This window comes from Mus pahari, chromosome 12, assembly GCF_900095145.1.
Source record: "Mus pahari chromosome 12, PAHARI_EIJ_v1.1, whole genome shotgun sequence".
Lineage (NCBI taxonomy): Eukaryota > Metazoa > Chordata > Mammalia > Rodentia > Muridae > Mus > Mus pahari.
In genome coordinates, this window is record NC_034601.1 from 55,655,656 (window position 1) to 55,675,482 (window position 19,827).

At 40.1% G+C, this 19,827-nt stretch overlaps 2 protein-coding genes across 3 annotated transcripts in view; both read right to left on the reverse strand.

Annotated features, from left to right (window-relative positions):
• Positions 1-6,621, reverse strand: part of Nsun3 (NOP2/Sun RNA methyltransferase 3) — a 50,116-nt gene extending 43,495 nt beyond the window's left edge. Inside the window, exons 1-2 of the mRNA XM_021209856.2 lie at positions 6,543-6,621; positions 5,619-5,728 (exon numbers count right to left, since the gene is read on the reverse strand). Coding sequence (XP_021065515.1) covers positions 5,619-5,728; positions 6,543-6,554 — 122 coding nt within the window. The 5' untranslated portion in view covers positions 6,555-6,621. The remainder of the gene's footprint in view (positions 1-5,618; positions 5,729-6,542) is intronic.
• A 6,839-nt stretch (positions 6,622-13,460) lies between these two features.
• The window catches only part of Arl13b (ADP ribosylation factor like GTPase 13B), a 56,505-nt gene continuing 50,138 nt past the window's right edge, over positions 13,461-19,827 (reverse strand). For both annotated transcript variants that reach the window (XM_029544850.1, XM_021209592.2), the window contains one exon: positions 13,461-15,460. In XM_029544850.1, the coding sequence (XP_029400710.1) occupies positions 15,384-15,460 (77 nt within the window). In that variant the 3' untranslated portion in view covers positions 13,461-15,383. The remainder of the gene's footprint in view (positions 15,461-19,827) is intronic.

Consider the following 19,827-nt stretch of genomic DNA (forward strand, 5'->3'; position numbering starts at 1 on the left):
TGCCTGGCATGCACACTCACACATGCACTCCATGTGTACTATTTTGTTTGTTCTCCCTGTGTCCTTCCATCTCTATGTGTAAAAATGGTAAATTCTACATTGCATTCTCAATAATCTTAGGAAAATTTACTTGGATTTTGCTATGTATTGACGATAAGAGAAGATTTGATAGGAAACTAGAATCTTAATGAGAGAAGCTTTTGCTTCCACATATCTGTACACGACTACTCTTTGCTAGAATGCTTCAGGCTTCAAAATCAATTTTATGCCTATGTTGGACTTCTATAAAGCAGAGAAAATTACCACTTAAGTTGGTTAAAACTCAACATTTTTTGTCAAATTCAATACATGTTTCCCACCTTGAGCTCTTCTGAGTTATGTCTCCAACATCTCCCAAACAGGTACTGATTGCTCCCCCAAACGGTATTACTGAGTTGTCACCTGCAGCTCTCTGGCTGTGTGGAAATGCAGCACTGGGAAAGCGCTCAGCTGTCAAACAACTTCCCATTTAGTTTCTAAGCCTTGACACCCTTATCTTGGGCATCTTTGCACTTTGACATTCTAGAGAAATATTTTTAGAAATGGCTCAAGAGATTAAGAGTGTCTGTTGTTCTTCCAGAGGAGCCAGGTTTGGTTCCCAGCATCCACATGGTGGCTCACAACCACCTGCAATTACAGTTCCAGGGATCTGATGGCCCTTCCTCTGAGCTCCTCAGGCACAAAGCACTCAAGTGGTGCACGTAATCACAGAAGCATGCAGTATTCATACAGGTAAAACAGATTAAATACATCTATACAGAAGTCAAATTAAATACATCTATACAGAAGTCAAAGCGTGCACTGGGCAACTGTGTCTTTCGTTTTGTTGCAGTTTTGGTTCTTTCTGGTTACAGGAGAACCAGAGAAAGGCAAGTTGGGAAAGGAGCACATAGGGAGCTGGGTGGGCCCTCTCCTGAAAGAGCCCAGACTCTTGGGACTTGCTGTGACTGCCTGTCCTTATGAAAGTTCTCGTGACTCGTGTTTCTTATTCTTACTACAACATGTCAAGTCACTACTGTTCCCCTGCTAAGCTTCATTCATTCTTGCTTTGGCCATGTGCTATTACTTATTTACAATATAACTTTCTTATATTTACACTTTATGTAAAGTGACACTAAAAGATAGTAAACTAAACTTGTACACAGGAATGACTGACCTTTGAGAAAGTCAGTGACGTCACACGAGCAGCAGTCATTACGTCAGTTTGCCTGTTGTATGGGGTCCATAACAGTAGCAATAACTACTATTTGCTGGAGCTTCTGGATAATGCTAAGGAATCAGTTTTATTCACGGATTTCATACCTATTCCTCTTACTCTATTTCTGATGTCCATGATGAAACCTAGGGTCTCACAGACGCCAACTATGCATTCTATACTGAGTTATACCTTAAACTCTGTAATTACTACTTTAATAAGTCTAGCACTTAAAACATGAAAATGTTGAAAAATGACATATTGAACATATTTGGTAACGCAATCTTTATTTAGCTTTTCTGTGACACTCTCTTTCTCCTGCTATTCTGTTCCCTGCCTAACCTCCCTCCTCAGTGAGGAAGCTGAGCTGACAGTAGCTGAGTTTGACTCTCTAGGGTTGAAAATGAACAAATCCATATACTAATGTCCTCCCTGTCCACTAGAGGGTGTTCACTGGACCACTTTGAGAAACATGGAAACACTCTAAAGTTGTTTCAAAGGCATTTCATCTTTTTTCTTCAGAGATTTTTAACAAGGGGCTAACTGCTTTTTACCTTTTCCTGGCAATGCTTCACAGGGGTTGCCTCAGACCATTGGGAAATACAGATATTTACATTACCATTCATAACAGTAGCAAAACTATAGTTATGAAATAGCAACAAAATAGCATTATGGTTAGGGGTCATTGCAACATGAGAAACTGCATTAGGACGCTCACAGCATTCGGAAGGGTGAGAACCACTGGTGTATTTATGGAAATGTATATTCTCTTCTGAAATAACTATGTGGAATATATACTATTTTGCTTGTCTTACAGATCAGGACAGTGTCGTAGAGATTTCAATAACTTATCTAGGTGATATGCTACATGCAGAGAGATTTGAACCCGCACTCTTCTAATGAAGGAGGGAGCAACTATATAGTACCTAAGGCACAAAGGATCCTCTTCACCCCTCAGACTCTTGGTTCAGGTGTAACACTGCATGCAGTGAAGCTCTCTTAGAAAGGCAGAGCACGGAAGGTAGCCTAGGGTGGGCAGGGCAACACAGTGAAGCAGGGCAGCACTGAGAAGCAGCATAGCAGAGTGATGACGAAGAATCCACTAGCCCTCTCCAGGTACATGATAGGTACTCACTCACAAGCTATCTGACCTCTATGAGTGGAAATTACCGTACCTCACCGGGATGCACAGAGGGCTGGTGTTGGTTTTAAAATAACCAATCACTAGGAATGCAATGCCATGAAGGGAGGGAACAGTGTTTTCAACAATGGGGGAACATAGTTTTCAACAATGGCAGGTAAGATTGCTGACCAAGGATGCTCACAAAACCTAGGTACCCAGCTCTCTTTGGGGATTCTGTCAGAGACTCAACTGACTGTCCATCCATACCAGTCAACTTTAATTAGACACCAACCTTTCTGCAGGTTGTTTCCTTATTTGTGGTCTATAGCTCCCTTGTTAGACAAGCAGGCAGAGCACAAACCCCCAGGCAAACGTCTGACTCTTATCAGTGCATTATCAGCGGCTCAGAGATCGCCTCTAAGGAGGCAAGAGAAAACCAGATCTACTTCCCAGTAAAGTTTCTTTATTACAAAGATAATAAAGATATAATGGAATAAGGAAAGAGACTCAGTGATGCCTCCAGAGGAGAGAACCCAAGTCCATCCTGAAAGCACATGGGTTTAGAAGACAATAATAACATGCATTCGAGTATCCTGAGTGGGAGAACGAAGAAGAATTGCTGGAAAACAGAGACCGTGCACTTGATCTGGAAAGGAACTGCGTAGTGTAAGATGACATGACACGGATGCCAACGTCACCTTCTGTTACAGACTTCCCTGAAGGGAACAAGCTAGACGCAAGGACAGCGAAAGCTCAGTGATGGAACCTTGAAAGCAAGCCTTCCCACTGCTACAGACCTGAGAAACAGCGGGACTTCTTTCCCAGATGAGGAGGGGTGGAGAATGCGGACAGACAACATGCTTAAATGAAGTGTAACATTACACTTGCAAACAGCTTTAAAGCAAACATATAATTCCGTTCTTACTTCCCTAGGCCACCTTCCATGGTCTGCCTTGCTAAGAAAGCTTTTATATTGCCTATGGCAAATTTAGTATCTGTTTATGCAAAACTTAAATTACCATGAAATTCTACCCAAAAGGTAGATAGAGCAGAAGGCACAGCTAATTACATGGCTTTGAGGTTCACTGCTCATTTTGTTCAGGGTCAAACGGTAATTTATAAATCTTTCTGGGTATATGAAGTAGAAAATCAAGTCATTTCAGGTTATGAATAGTAGCCAGGTTACTAAAAAGCCTTCAGACAAAATACTTCTTGCAAATCTTTTGTTTTAAATCATCTAAATATGCTAATGATATCCCAGGTATGAGGCACAGTACTGTCAGTAGTGGGCGATCAGGACTCAGGCAGACTGGGCAAAAGTTCCAACTCTACTAACCAGCTAAATGAATTTAGGTAAATTACTTTAACTCTACACTATAGCCTCAGAAGAAAAACAAAGTACTTAAGTAGGTATTATTTGAACACAATACCTACCTACAAATGCAAAATGTGTAGTTCTTTAGATATTCTATATGAATGAATACCTTGGCATACTAAAATCCTCACGAGTTCGTTATATACACTACTATTCACGTTTTGATAGAAAACTCATATAACGTAGCACTGTTGAAATAACAGTTGCCTTTTCATTTTATAAGTTTCCTAAATATCTTAATGTTCTAAAATCATTTTTGACCCACTTCACAGCTTATTTTTATTCCTTGTTCCAAATTATGCTTCAAGTTGTTCTCTGAAAAGATATATCTATTGAGTTCATCTCAGAAGAGATGGTATAAAACAATCATCAGAGACATTACTCTCTGAGCTAAGTTTCAGACTATCCAGTCATACCACTTTTTCATCTCTGCTGTGCAAAACAGATTGGCAACCTTCCTCGGCCCTGAATGCCTGGTTCCTTTTGTCAAGTTAATTCCAAAGTCACCAGTGGCTGTCACTGGCACCCACACACCAAAATAAATCAAATGCCCTATTATTGATGCATGTTTCTGGAATGGCTAAGGTGCCCCTCCCATTGACTTCTCCCATGAATAGACTGTATGTAAACTAGACAGAAGGACTATACTGTTCTTTGTATTCCAGGGGGTATCATATATACCAATCAGGCATTCCATACAAAACCCCATTCACTACCATTCCGATCAACAGCTAAGACTCATCAAAACACAAATCATATTTGTCACGTTTTAAAAAGTCATCGAGTTTATGGCAGGGATATGGAGTAAGGCTGAGCAGGGAGGTCAAAGGACAACCTACAGTCTAGTCCCCGCTCTGGGAATGTCAAGGCTTCCCTCCCCACCAGTTCCACCATGGCCACTTGGCCATGTTTACGAATGATAGACTTATTTAGACTGTTCTGTCCATGTGCACATGTGCTCCCGATACAGATGGAATGGTGACAATAATTGTCAAATAAAGCCTGACTTTAGCTAAGCTGGAGGAACACTGCCTTTAAGGACTTGGCATTTCCTGAATTTCATTAAGTTAAATTTCTTCCAAGTTAGGATTTTTATTACAGCATTGTTTTAAAATGTAGTGCTTTGCTCCCAGAGACTAAGCCACCAACCAAAGAGCAGAGACTGCTCCAAGGCCCCTGGCACACAAATAACAGACTTCCTTATCTGCCCTCAGTGGGAGAGGATGTGCCTAATTCTGTAGAGACCTGATGCCTCAATGTTTATGACCAGGTGGGTCGGGTACTCTCTCAGAGGTGAAGGGGAAGGGGTAATGGGGAAAGAACTCTGGCAAGAGAAACCAGGAGGAGAGCAACATTTGGGATGTAAATGAATCAAATAATTAATAATAAATAGACTTAGAGTTTATTTTCTTTGTAGAACATATGGGAAGTAGCAAAAAAGGCTAAAAGCCTAAGTTTAAAATAAATCAGTACTTGTATTGTTATTTCTATATTTCTGTAAATCTTTTAAAAAAAAAAGTCTGTGAATGCAAATATCTTCTGTGTAAAAGCAGTTACACATACAATTAATATTTGGAATAGTTTGTATACTTTCTTGAGGATAAATAAAAATTTAAAAGCAAAAAAAAAAAATGTAGTGCCTCCCCATTTTACATATAAAAGCAAGTGCTTGAGAGGGCATACAATTTTACTCTCATTAGAACCTTTTCTTTTTACTATCTGTCCCACATTTCTACAGCTCACACGGGAGAGGGATGCCAGGTGATTCCTTCACACATAAAATGTATAGACAGCTCCTTCCTCCTGGACTGCGCAGCTCTCAAGGAGGCATTTACTACACACTTCCCTTTCCTCTCACAAAATATCAAGAGACAAACCATACTGACCTTACTGTACTCCAGGAATCCCCAAGTTCTTTCGAATACTGTTTGTCAAACTGATCCAACACAAGTCTGCATAGCTGTTTGGCAAGCTTCCCCTCTGACTTTGCTTTCAGCTATGATGATAAGAAAAAGGTGCTGACAACACACTGTGATATCACACATTTATTGAAATTTGACACTGACATTACATTATTTTTATATCTCTATTTATTCGTGGAGACTTCCATATCCGAATACAACATACTTTAATAACCACGCCTCCACACCACTCCAACTCCGCCCAGACTCTCCCCATGGGTTCCCCTTCCAACTTCACGTCCTTTTAAAAACTCCACTCGGACCAATTAGTGCAGTCGTGTGTACATGGGTGTGTGTGTGGGGGGGGGTCCCCAAGGACAACTCTCCCGCGGCCTCAGCCAGCTACTGCCAATAGCTAATCAGGAGTGGGGCTTCCTGCTTTTGAAGAAATGATTTTTAAAATGTCGGTTCCTGCCACTGGATCAATTCCCTACTTGTAATAAAATTATTTCATGGTTTTTCTCGAAGTGGTAATTATAAGGCACAGGTTGGAGGTGAATCTATGCTAAGGAAAATTCAGAAGCCATGAAAGTTTTTTTGTTGTTGTTTGTCTTTTAAAATAAGACTGCAGAGATAATGTCACCTCGGCAACCCTGCCGTCAATGTAAAAAAGTATTCCGACGTTTATTTACGGAAATAAGCATCGCCCCGACTTTCTGGCTCTCCCTTCATCCCCGGGGTGCGCCCGGGGCTCGCAGTGACAATGTCGCCAGCCCGCGGGACAGAAGCACACCAGGAACACACTCAGACTCAGCACGGCTCCGGGCTGTGGGCAGTGCGGGTCCCATCCCAGTCCGCCCTGTCCCTCGGCGGCTTCAGCCCCGGGCGCACGACCGCCGAGAGCCTCACCCGAGTCAGCATGGTCCCCGCCCGAGCTCGCCAACTACGGCTCTCCGATCAGGGTTCGCGGGGAGAAGACGAAGGAACGCCACACTTCCGGGTCGGGCGAGGGGGTCACGGACCGGTTGGCTCGCAGTTCCTGTTTCCGGTCTCGCGAGGTGGTCGTTTAAGGCGACAAAAATCTCGCGGGAGACTCGGGTCCAGCGAGAGGCGGAGCCAAAGCTCTCTGCCTGCTCAGGAGCTGCTAGGATGCGAGCCCGAGCGAAGGGTGGAGTCTGGGTGATGGGTTACAGAGCCTTGCTGTCTGCTCATGGGGTCGAGAGAAGCCCTGTATCATTCTTAGGTCTTCGGTGTTTTATATGCAGCGGCCTTGCTGATTTCCAAAGCTGAGCCCCGCGATGAGGAAAGCGATAGAAAGATTAAAACCACGCCTCTCCTTGCATTTGCCTGAGACTGCGAGCGTATGCTGAGTGCTGGCGGTTAGCACGTTCTGTAAACCAGCCCCACAGGGATGAGGATATTTCCAGACAAGCTAAGGTCTCTGTCCATCAGCCTCTGAAAGAATGGACCCAAAGAAATGGAATTTCCCCAGGAGTATCAGGCTGAGAGAAGGAAGGGGGGGGGGGAGGTCAGCCATAGGGAAACATCTTCTGGAAAGAGCTTTCCAAAGGCTTTAAAATGTCAGAGCATCTTGAACCCGGATGGTGATGGCCAGTTAGTCCCAGGGACTACAGATCTCACTAGGGCCCTAAAGACAAGGGCGGAGGTTGGGTAAGGGGTTCCACTGGATGTCTCTGTTCCTCTTCCCAATGCGGTCACATTGAATAAACAGCCTTTTTCTCCTTTCCAGTTTCAATTTTGTTTTTTAAATAGACTTATTCATTATAGGTGGCTGGACATGATATAAGAACTGTCACATCATTGATACTTGAGTAATGCCTGTTTTCACCAAACACTAAGACCACACTCCCAAGGACCAGGAAGGACTCACCAAGCTCCCCGCCCACTTCAGCAAGCATCAAGGTTGACATTGTTAGGAATAACCACTCTTTAGCATTTGCCTTGTTCTCTGGTAACAAACCAGAAATGTCTCAGAGATGATTTGGTCTCCTATAGTAACGAGGCATCTTCGCGTTGAGGTGGTACTCGATGCTCAAAATATCAGTATAGGATATATGATAGGTAGGTGCTGGTCTCTCCAAATTCTATGCAAAGAAAATGTCTTCTACACTAATGTGATCTAAAGCTTAGTATGGTTTTATTTTGCTTTCTTATCTTTGTAAGTTCCTCAGTAATTTATAAAGTAGTGTTAGAATTTTAATTCAGTACAAAATACAATAATCCGTATGCAAATGACTTCATGAATACACACCTGTTCTATATTTGGGGAAAAGTAATTCATTTACCCTTTAGCTGTTATATTCAGAGATTTTTGTGAATTTTCCATGTTCATTATAAAATGCACCAACTACTAAATATACTAGTTTTATGTTTGTAATGAAAGAAGACCTAGAAAATAGGAGGTAGACTCATAGTAGGAGGTCAAACTTCGAACGGTCAGATCTATTAGAAACTTGTTTTGAGCTACTGATGGCATAAGAAACAACCTACACTAAATATAATGCACTTTATTGTTTCTTTGTTAATATTGAGGTAGCATCTCAGTGAGCTCAGAGTGGCCTTGAAGTCACCATGTAATGATGACCTAACTGATCCCCCTTCCTCCAACTCAAAGGTACTGGGATTATCTGTGGTATGCTTTCATGACTAATTTATGGAGTTGCCAGGGATTGAACCCAGAACCTTGTGAATGCTAGGCAAACAATGTACCAAGAACTACATCCCCACACCATTATGGTTTTTCCTTTCAATGATAGTGAAAGAGTTAATTGACTAATAAGTTAAAAGATTAATGAGTTTCCTCTAGGTAGGATTGTTTTCATCTAGGCATTTTATCATTAAATCATTTTATGTAAGGAGAAGTTTTGGATATTCTTTATAGTCTACTTCTTATTCTAACATTTTATGAATTTTCATACTTATACAAGTCAGGTTACAACTCTTCTTGTTTATGTTGGCAAATGGTAAGGATCCAGTGGATATGAAAACCTGCTTGAGGGGATACAAAGGTGGCTCAGCAGTTAAGGGCGCTGACTGCTCTTCCAAAGGTCCTGAGTTCAATTCCCAGCAACCACATGGTGGCTCATAACCATCTGTAATGGGATCTGATGCCCTCTTCTGGCGTCTGAAGACAGCAACAGTGTACTCATAGATATAAAACAAATCTTAAGGAAAAAAGAAAGAAAGAAAGAAAACCTGTTTGATACTTTGACAGATCTCCATTCCTTGGGACAAATGGCAGAAGGAAAAAAAAAAAACAAGAAAAAACAAAACAAAATCAGAAACCCACAGAGGTGCCTGGAATCAAGGATAATAAACCCTTAAGGCAATCAGGCTATTTCAGTTCGGGTGAGGCTCTTATTAGTGTAGGGCTCTCAGGGCATTATACGGAAATTTAAGCTGACAATTCACTGCTTGAACAAGTAAATATGACCTCGATTTTTTATCGTTTTAGTTGTCTTAAACTTCCCTTTATAGGAGGACATAAAATATATCATGTGGAGATCGCATATGTACATATATATGTATGTAATATGTTCTAACACGTTTGAATCCTCAGTATCTCCTGTTGGGACTGCCTTTAAAAAGGTTAAAATAATGCTGTGAGGGGGAGTTCTGCTCCAGCAGAACTGACAGCCTTTGCAAAGGACACACTGATAATGGATGGTGCCGGTCACAGGTGCTGCACTAGAGAGACGCTTACCAAGATGATAACCCCTCACCTTTTCGCTGACTACCTCACTGCAGTTACCTTTATTCATTAGTTAGAACACACAAACCCATACAAATCTTGACCATGGTGAACTTCACGTTTTCCATGAGTGTCTTAGGACCAAGGTGCAGCTGCAAGCTCTCACACAGGAAAAAAATACAGACTTTCCAGGGAGACATTTCTTCAAGGTTCAAACAGTCTCAAACAATTTCACAGCCTTCACAGATTAATCTAAACATAGCAAAGGCTCTGCTAAAACATTTCTCTGAAATCCAAGCATAAAGGCTTTACTGACCATATCACTACATCACCCCCCTTTTCTTTCTTTAAGCAGATTTGTTAGAATAACAATGTAGGATATTATGGAGTTGTAAATATGGCCTTTCGTCTACCTAGTTGTCTAACAGTTTTATGTAAATAAATCAGCATACATACATGTGTAAAGCTATCACAACAAAGAGAAGTATAAAAGTCACAAGAGCAAGAAACTTATTAAAATAATTCATAGGAATAAATGAAGCATCTGCAAGACCTGTACCGTCCATGTCTATCCCTCTTACATCAGGCAGCTTCTCTGAAAAATGTTTCTATAATTCCTTGCTGTAAAACATAAATCACCTGAGAAGAATTGAGATGACCTAACAAATACATTTTAATCTTTTTCCAATCATATTTGCACTCATTGAATCTTAAAGGCCTAATATAATAAAAAGTAATTTTCCAATCATATTTTAATTTCATTTCTTCTCTCAATAATTCTAACTGATATCCAAAGACCGTTAGAGCTTATTTCAATTCAGCTACTTCCTTAACTATTTCCTGGTCTATTTTGTTGAGTCCAAAGTTCATGAGAATGCATCTGCCAATCTTTAACACCTTCAGCAGCTTGAACTTCTGTGTGAAGAGCAACTGGAGCTGCAGTAGTAGTAGCAGTTGATATGATGATTCCCAGGACCTCAGAAATGATCTGTATTAGCACTATCACAGGGGAGTCTTGCCATGGTCGACAGCTTCACTGGTATCCAGTCTGCTGGCCTACCTCTTTCGAAGGTAACATCTAAAGACACTGGCATGGACACAGGTATAGAGAGTACAGCCTGCACAGTGTTGCTTTAATTCTCATTAGGGAGCCATTGCACAGGCGGTAACAGATAAGGCAATGGTATACAAGCCATAAAGGTGTGACTGTTCTAAATTAAAGGGCAAATGAAATTTGTCATAATTAAAGTTCCAACTTTCCGTTCCATGCTTCGAGTGGGTGAAAAGCACTTGCCGATTTCCACAAATTAATCTGACTAGGATTACAAAATTGTAATAGAGGGTCTGACACTCCAACTGCATACCATTCAGTAGAGTCCCTAAAAGCAGAAAGAACTTCCACGGTTTTATCTGAACTGGACCCTTACTGTTTCAATTCTGAGTGAGAATGCAGTCCTCAAGGCATTCATAAGGGCTCAGTCAATGACTTATTGCTTCACGAGCACTCAAGGATTCTCACCTATACACTGCAGCCAATATATCCAGATTCCTTGTTAGTAATCCATACTTTGCAAGACGGTAAATTTACGGAACCCATGGCATTAATCTTTTGTCCCTCAAATCGAAATGCACAAAGCAAAAGTAGCTCTCGGTAAGGATTCTGAGTAGTACAATGATCAACACTAGATACCAGATTGAGACGTTATACCCTCATGAATAGGAATTCCTTTTATTCTCACAGTATAATTTACAATTCCCTTACCCTCCTGTGCAGGTTGAGCAGATCCATGATGGTCATTAGGATCAGATTGCCCAGAAGAGTCATTGATCACTACAAGACTATCCATGTCTCCCCAACTTCTACATCAATCGGAGGATTAGGGATACAGTCCCACTAAGTGTGATTTGACTGCATCACCTGGATAGTTATCACAGACGGCATGGCAAGAAACAAGCTTGGAGTGTTCAGAGATTTCCCAGACAGTCAAACTATTTTTCTCCTTCCTCGGCCCGTTCCTTAAGCTGTCCCACAAAGGAGGATCTTTTCACAATCTTGTTTTTTCCTAGCATAAGATGATCCCACAGAACCTGGACATCAACCGAGCCATCGATCATCAGCAAAGGCAAGTCATACCAACATGACAGCCTGTGGAGCTGCCACCCCACTTTTACAACTCATCCCCACCCTCTGGTTCCTGTTCCCTCAAGATGAGTGGTTCCCCACAAGTCTCATCTCTCTTCTCACATTCCTACTTCTCTCCTGTCCAAATGACTGCCACACATCCACCTCCAACTGAATCCCCCTGAATTCATTAACTGTCCCAAAGACCTCAACATTAGACACTGTGAACAAACCCTGCACTCCCAATTACAAAACATAACTAAAGGCAAGGCATCTCCTCTGCGACACACACACACACACACACACACACACACACACACACACACACACACACTCACACACTCTTGTGGCCAAATCCTCTGCATCAAGGTCATCTGACAAACTCTCTCCTAAACTCCATGGACCTCCTTCCTAAATACCTCCCATGCCATCCATGTCAGCAGCCAAGGCTTCCATCACTCCTCACTTGCTTAGCTCAAATTTTAATTAGTTGTGGTGGGATGCACAGTGACAACTAACCAGGACTCCAGGAAGCTCCCAGAGAATAAGCCACCAACAAAGAGCATACATGGGCTGGTTCGAGACCCTGGGCACATAAGTTGCAGAGGACTGCTTTGTCTGGCCTCAGTTGGAGAGGATGTGCCTAATCTTGTAGAGTCTTGATGCCCCAGGGTGGCAGAGTACAGGGTGACAACCTCAAAGGTGAAGGGGTGAAGAACAAATTTTTGAGGGGGGAAACATTTGGGATGTAAATAGATTTAAAAAAATTATTTTAAAAGAGTATTAGTTGCTCTGCCATAGTTCTAAGTTTGAGTCTAAGTGGTCACACAGCAGTACAAGACCATTTGTAATTCTAATTCCAAAGGATCCAACAGTTTCTCTCTCCTCTCTCTCTCCTCTCCTCTCTCTCTCCTCTCCTCTCTCTCTCTCTCTCTCTCTCTCTCTCTCTCTCTCTCTCTCCACATACACACACAAACACAAACTTGATACAAGCAAAACACCCATACAGATAAAAAATTAGAATTCAAAAAAGAAAACAGCACTTAATTCATAAAAATTATAAATTTGCTTTCCTTAGTACAAAAAGAGTTGAAAATTGAAGAAAAATTAGAAGCCACAAGATCTCTTGAAATTTCAGTTAGCACTCTGCTTTGATAGGTTTTACTGCTGTGAGCAGACACCATGACCAAAGCAACTCTTATAAGGACATTTAATTGGGGCTGACTTAAAGGTTCAGCGGTTCAGTCCATAATCATCATGGCAGGAAGCATAACAGCATTCAGGCAGGCACATGCGCTAGAGGAGCTGAGAATTCTTCATCTTTATCCAAAGGAAGCCAGCAGCAGATAATCCTCAGGCAGTTAGAAGTATCTCAAAGCCCATCCTCACTGTGATATTCTTCCTCACCAAGGCCACATCTCCTAATAGTGCCACTCTCTGGGCCAAGCATATTCAAACCACCACACACTCCATAAAGTTCCACACTCGACATTAATTACATATGATAGTATATATGTAGTACATATATATGGATTACCCAGTAAGAGCACATGGAATTGCCTTATAAATACGTTAAATTGTATCTTTTGGGCAATAGGGTTGACAAAATACTGGGAACTAGCAATAAAAAAGCACAATGTTGTTCCACACATCCTTTAAATCGTTTTCATATAAAACAAGAAAAAGTATGTTATTTTAATCTACTAATTTAACTCTTTCCACAGTAATAATAAAAAAAATCAACTGATTAGCTAACAAAAGTAATTTTAAAAACCACCAAATAAAAAGAGAGATGGTGGGCTGAAAAGATGGCTCAGCAATTAACACTGAAGGCTCTTCCAGGGGTTCTGAGTTGAACTCCCAGCAACCACATGGTGGTTCACAACCATTTGTAATGGGATCATCACCTTGTATGTCTGAAGACAGCCAAAGTGTACTCATATATACATTAAATAAATAAATAAATCCTTAAAAATAGATAAATTGTATATTGTTGTAAATAAATTTTTATTGTGTGAAATGTTATATAATTCATGATGAATAGAATGAAAATGTATAGTATAACAAAATAAGCACTGAAATATTAAAATCTGACAGAATTTACAAAACAGTTTTTAAAGGATTTTTTTTATACAGCTTTAAGAAAACATATTAATTTTTTGAGAGTGCCATAGAAAACATCGATTCCGGTTATGTTACATTCAATTTCAAAACTGTTTTCATGAAATAGAGTCAGTAATTACTGTACTTTATAGTAAACACTGGTAGGAAGCAAGAATATCTTCAAACCAGAGGAACATTAAAATATAGCAAAAGTATAAGTTTAGTTTTAAAAGGCAATTTAAATATTACAAAACGAACCAAGAAGATGAGCACTTTTCCCTCTAAAATCCAGTTTAGAATGTACATCCTGTCCTGCGATTCTCTTATATGAGCCACCTGCTAATTTTGCATATAGGTTTTGCATAGAAATTAAACCCTTTTCCCCATCAGTGTGCCAAGTACATCATGTGACCTGAATGATCCGGGACCGAAGAGCTCAAATGAGAACATGATACATTATAAACATTTAAAAGGCAAATGATCAGATCAATCTACCTTAGGTGGACTTACATTCAGAAACCAGTGTATGTCCATTGCTAGTATATGGTACCAATCTTAACAGGGTGAGAAGGGACTTGAACTTTGTTATTTTCACCTTGACTTAAAGGTATGCCTCCAATTGAATATTACATTATAAATCCATTACTAAAATATCTCTACAAGTTTTGGTAAAGGGCAGATGGACAGAGAGCCTTATGAATGATACTCAAGAACAGAATATTGTTGTCATCTAAAATTAAGAAGTCATGGGAGAACTAGTGCTTTATGGAAGGACTTGCGCCAACATCTTCATTCGTACGGCCGTGCTGGCTGGAAACCTGAAGTCTCTAGACCTGCAGGAGCCTTTACAGCCTTTTACCTTTCATTTCAAGGCATGGATGAAGGAAAACAACCCAAGCAGTCAAAGAAGCTGCTGACAGAGAGAGAGCACGGAGGGGGCCCTGAGCTCAGAAAAGGTCTGGTCCCTTAGGGGGCTCTGGGAGGACATTGAATCATATCCCACAGGACACATTTTTACTAATTTAACAAATTTAGTTATTTTCTTAAAGGTATTTCACACATCTTAACATTTACGGATATCATCACCAAGGAAAACAAACAGTGACAACAGAACTGAATTCTCTGCTGGTACCACTTTCAAATCATGTAATTTGGTAGATTAAAGATCTGAGAATTTGCTTTTTAGAATAGTAACTATTTTAAAATTACATCAAGATAGAGTGTACATTTTAGAAACAATGTTATCACAAAGCATACATGTTTGTATACTTCATGTGTGTTCAGTAAATCAACTTTCTATCCAGACAGTTTAAACAGAACATCTGTAGAAAGTGCGTAGTCAATACAATAACAAACTTAAACAAAAGGTTTAGAAAAAAATATAAAAATAGTTAAAATTTAGATTGTAAATTCCCAGGAATTCCCCTTTCATGTACATATACCTTATAAAACATGTTTAATGCATAGAAATACAGATTATTAAATAATCAGGTGTGTAGAGTCCATTGGCTCAACTTCTGAGGTTTTTCTTCAGGAGTATGTCCAAAAGTCGGGATGTGTAAACCAGAGAACCAATACCATGACTTGCTAACGTGGCCAGATGCTCTTTTCAGCTACTGGTCATTTTGTTTCCTTTCTGCTTTAACCACAGAACATGGAGAAGTAAATTATCAGGTCAAGTTCTTGGATATTCTTTCTTCCCTGAAATCATTATGGTTGTCTTGCCCATCATCAGCATTCAGGACTTTTCTGCTTTGGGGAAAGGTCTCAGTTCACCTTGCTGATATGAAAAGGACCAACCCATCTGACTTGGTTATGAGATCATGTCCTGAGCATCACCATTAGGTCTCTGTCGCACAGCCAGGGGAGGCAGCGGCTTCCCATAGAAATCTGCACAGAGGAGGGAAATGAAAAACGTGAAATAGTATGGTACTCAAGCCTTTCACTGCTAATTGCTTTCCATCCATCATCTTTAAAAGACTGAGATGCAGGCAATTCTCAAGTGAGTGGATAGGTGGGGAAGACGCAAAACAGAAACAAACTAAATCCAAGCACATTTGAATGGACTCAAAACATAACCAGAGTAAATTTTAAATGACAGGTAAAATGTTGTACCAAATACACATAGGGTTTTTAAATTATTATTACACATTCACATTAGAAAACAAATATAAAATACTGAGAATCTACACCATCTGCTGCCAAGACCCTGTCAGTAACTATTTACACACACCAAGTATTCTTTCTAGTAGTCACTACGTCTACATATTTTAGGAGAAGCAGAGTGTCCTTCAATACCTAATGCTTCTACAATTCTGTGCTTTGGTAACTATCTGGTATAAAATGGTCTTTCCTTTCTAGTATGTGAAATACTGGGAAATGAACCCAGCTTCGTGCATATCAGGTAAGCATTCTAACTATGGAGCCATATTCCTAGGCACTCTCCTCCCATTTATAATAGCTTATAGTCTTTTAAAAACATCACAGATATTTATTTTGATGTCTGTGTCTGAACAGCTTGTGGGAACTGGTTCTCTCCTTCAACCGTATTGGTCCTGGGGATCAAACTCAGATCTTCAGGCTTGGCAGCATAACCTAACTTACAGCTAAGCCAACTCATGGGCTCACATCTCTATTTCTTACTTTGCTACAAATTAGATTATAAACCTAATACCACATTTAAGTCATCATAAATTATTTTCTGGTGTATTACCTTCAAATTATTTTAGAAGCACAACTGTTTAAGAGCATTTAAAATAAATACATTACAAACATAATGGGGGAATGATTTTTCAAGGGAATTGTAAATTCCAAACAAAAATTAAGCTGCTAAGACCCCTTAACCAATATGAATATATTATAACCATAACAACTTAAATGTATGGATTTCAGACTACAGACAGACGTAAGTTCACATCTTGATTCTGCAGCTTAGTGGCACAAAAGCTTCAGCTCCTGCCTAATGTCATTTTGCCTTATAGGGAATTTTGAAGAACTGAAATTGCAAACCGCAATGCTAGGCCACGCTTACTTACAGTTTCCATTGTTATAATGAAAAGCATAAGATATATCTAATTATCTTGATGAATTTAGAAATATCTTTATTAAGAGACCAAAGGCATATACATAGCATGACTTTATTTTTCTTCTGAAAAAATTAGTATGCTCTTGTATTGAGCTTTGTATCACTTTACAAAACTCAGAATCATTCTATATGACAGAGGATTTTAATTGCCTAAACATTTTCATAGTGGTTATCAGACATTTTTACAATGAAATTTCGAGAGCAGTAAAAGGATATACAAATTTTTATCGTTCTTCAGCTTTTGAAGCTTTGACAATATTCTTTAATTTGTAATAGCTGGTATTATTTTTAACTACCAGAAACTTTTTTTTAAACTTAATTTAATTTTATTTATTTATTTATTTATTTATTTAGGTTTTTCCAGACAAGGTTTGTTTGTTTGTTTAGGTTTTTCGAGACAGGGTTTCTCTGTGTAGACCTGGCTGTCCTGGAACTCACTCTGTAGACCAGGCTGGCCTTGAACTCAGAAATCTGCCTGCCTCTGCCTCCCAAGTGCTGGGATTAAAGGTGTGTGCCACCACTGCCTGGCAACCAGAAACTCTTGATTCATTTTTTTCATAATGTGGACTATATAACACATTGATGAAATACTGACTTCAAGTGTTTACAAAACAAACAAGATTCTCATTTCGTGTCTATTTGATGCCTCTGTCCTACCTATCACACAAAGAAAGCTGTGTAAGTGATCAAAGTGACATGGAACCAATCCAGCTCTTCCCAAAGCAGATGGCTATAATCAAAGGTAGAATCTGCCTCACTCTGCTTTCAATCTGATTATGGCAATTGTTCAGATCAATAAAGCTGAACTCACAAACAATGTGCACTTGACTTTAATCATTCACTAGCTCATCACATATCATATAGCTACTGTGTATCTGTCATCAGACTTTTGTCCATATACTTCTATATATAATGGGAAAAGAAATAAATGTGTTCAAAGTTAAGAAAAAGAAGAGGGGCTGGGGAGATGGCTCTGAGTCTCTCATTGCTAGCTGCTCTTCCAATGGACTGGGGTTCATTTCCTAGCAGTCATAAGATGGCTCACAACAAACATCTGTAACCGCAATTTGAGGGGCTCTGATGCCCTCTTCTTACTACCAAAGGCACACACATGATACCCAGAGTTGCAGGCAAAACACTAATACACATTAAGTAATTTTTTAAATAAATTACATCAAAGCAACATTTTGCCCGTGTATTAAATAAATATTAGCTCTTGAAAATTTACTAAGCCTTAAATATAGTAAGCCTTAGTATTTTAAATATATGCAAGACCTTCAGTATTTAGCGAAGGCCAGAATTCCATTTTCAATGTTTTCTATCATTTAAAACTTCCCTTCTTACCCACTATGTAGCTTTATGCTATTTTTCAAACAACCTATTGTTCTTTTCTATCTCTGTTTTATTCTGGTCTCTTCTTTAGACAGGCTCTCATGTATGTGGCTTAAGCTGGCCTGGAATTCACAACCCTCTTGCCTCAGCCTTCAATGGTGCTAGGATTATAGGCATACTTACTTTTCAATTCTGTTTCTCCTTGCCCTTCTTATTCTTTGAATTCACAGCTCTTATGCCACTTTCCATAACTGCCCACGGAGTATCTGAATACTACTCCAATTATGTACTAAAAACCTTATTGTCATAGGTACTATAGTATATCGGAGGGCTGTTTTTCCTATTAAATTGGGTAAAGTGCATGTCGTATTCACCATGACATAAGAAATTTTAGCTGATGTCAAATATAAAATACGCAGCGTTATTGTTTAGGTCTGAAATGACACCCCGCTCTACCCCAGCTCCTATGTTTCAATATATTAGTTGTGAACTGGTGGTGCTGCCATTTTGAAGGCTGTGGACCCTACAGAAAAATAGTAGCAGAGAAATGGAGTCCTTGCTGTGATGAATATGATTATCTAGTGCTTAGACCTTTACATCTAGTCTTTAGGACTGACACAAAAGAGTTTAAAGCTACTAGCTAAAGAAACCCTAGAATGCTATAAATACAGAACAATGGAGATTCTGCTAGACTTCAGCAAGATGAGGAAAACATCTGGAAGAATGCAACAGAAAAGCATTCCATGAAGGCCATGGGCATGGGGGTTCAGAAGAAACAAACACTCTATTGGAACTGGGTAAGAGGTCATTTGAACCACATCATGCAAAGAATCTGACCACATCCTCTCCATCCTGAATTCATCAGTAATAGACTACTGCATTTGGTGTTTTATGTTCAGGCTGGGAAATGGTTATTGTTAGATGCTTCCAGCCAGTTTATATGAGAACAGAGCACAAGGAGTGGAACAGAAAGACAGAAGCAGCAGTGTGGTCTGAAAAGGAAAGGACTGCTTTTAACACATGGTCAGTGCACACACTGTAGGCCTGACTATTAAAGGATTCGGGACATGAAGGAGCAACTACACACTTCACACACTGCATTGTAACAGTAGAAAGAGGAAATTGAAGCCTGCGGCTACAGAGAAGGTCCTAGAAGGTAAAAGGACAAACTTACTTAAATAACTTTCATTAACAAAGAGAGAACAGAAAAGGTGACCTTAGGAAAAAAAAGCCACCTGCAGAAACATTTTGTAGCAATGCAGACACTGAGTGCTACAGTCTTAGTCCATAAAAGTTCAGCACTGTCTTCAGATGGCAGCAGAACTTGTCACTGTCCTTGAGGTGCGGGTTTTGCAGGCCCACAGAACACACGAGTTATAGGCTCGCTGAAGCCTCTGTGGAGTGCAGCGAGCAGCCTGAGGCAAGCACATGGTAAGCAGTGGCAGAATCTGACAGTGTAGACCACAAAGCCATGAAGGTGAAGCCTAGGCTGCTACACATGCCAGGACATAGGATGCCGGTCAAAGAACACTGTGGGCACTGGGGCCTGCCTACCTCAGGAGAAAGGCCATGCTTGCTGTAAGTGGCAAAGCTGTAGGTGCAGGGAAGTGTACTGGTGTAGGTAAGACTAGTGCAGCTGGCATGATCCCACCGTGTGCCCTGTGTGGTGTACACGAACCTATAGGATGTAGTATTTGCCCTCCTAGGCTATGGTCTTGCTTCATGTCCATCTGGGAAGGGGATGTTTATTCTGAGCCATTTTATACTAAAAGGATGTAACTTTCTTTTTTTATTTTAGCCGGCTCACAACCAAGAGACTGTCTTGTGTTCCAGATTGAAC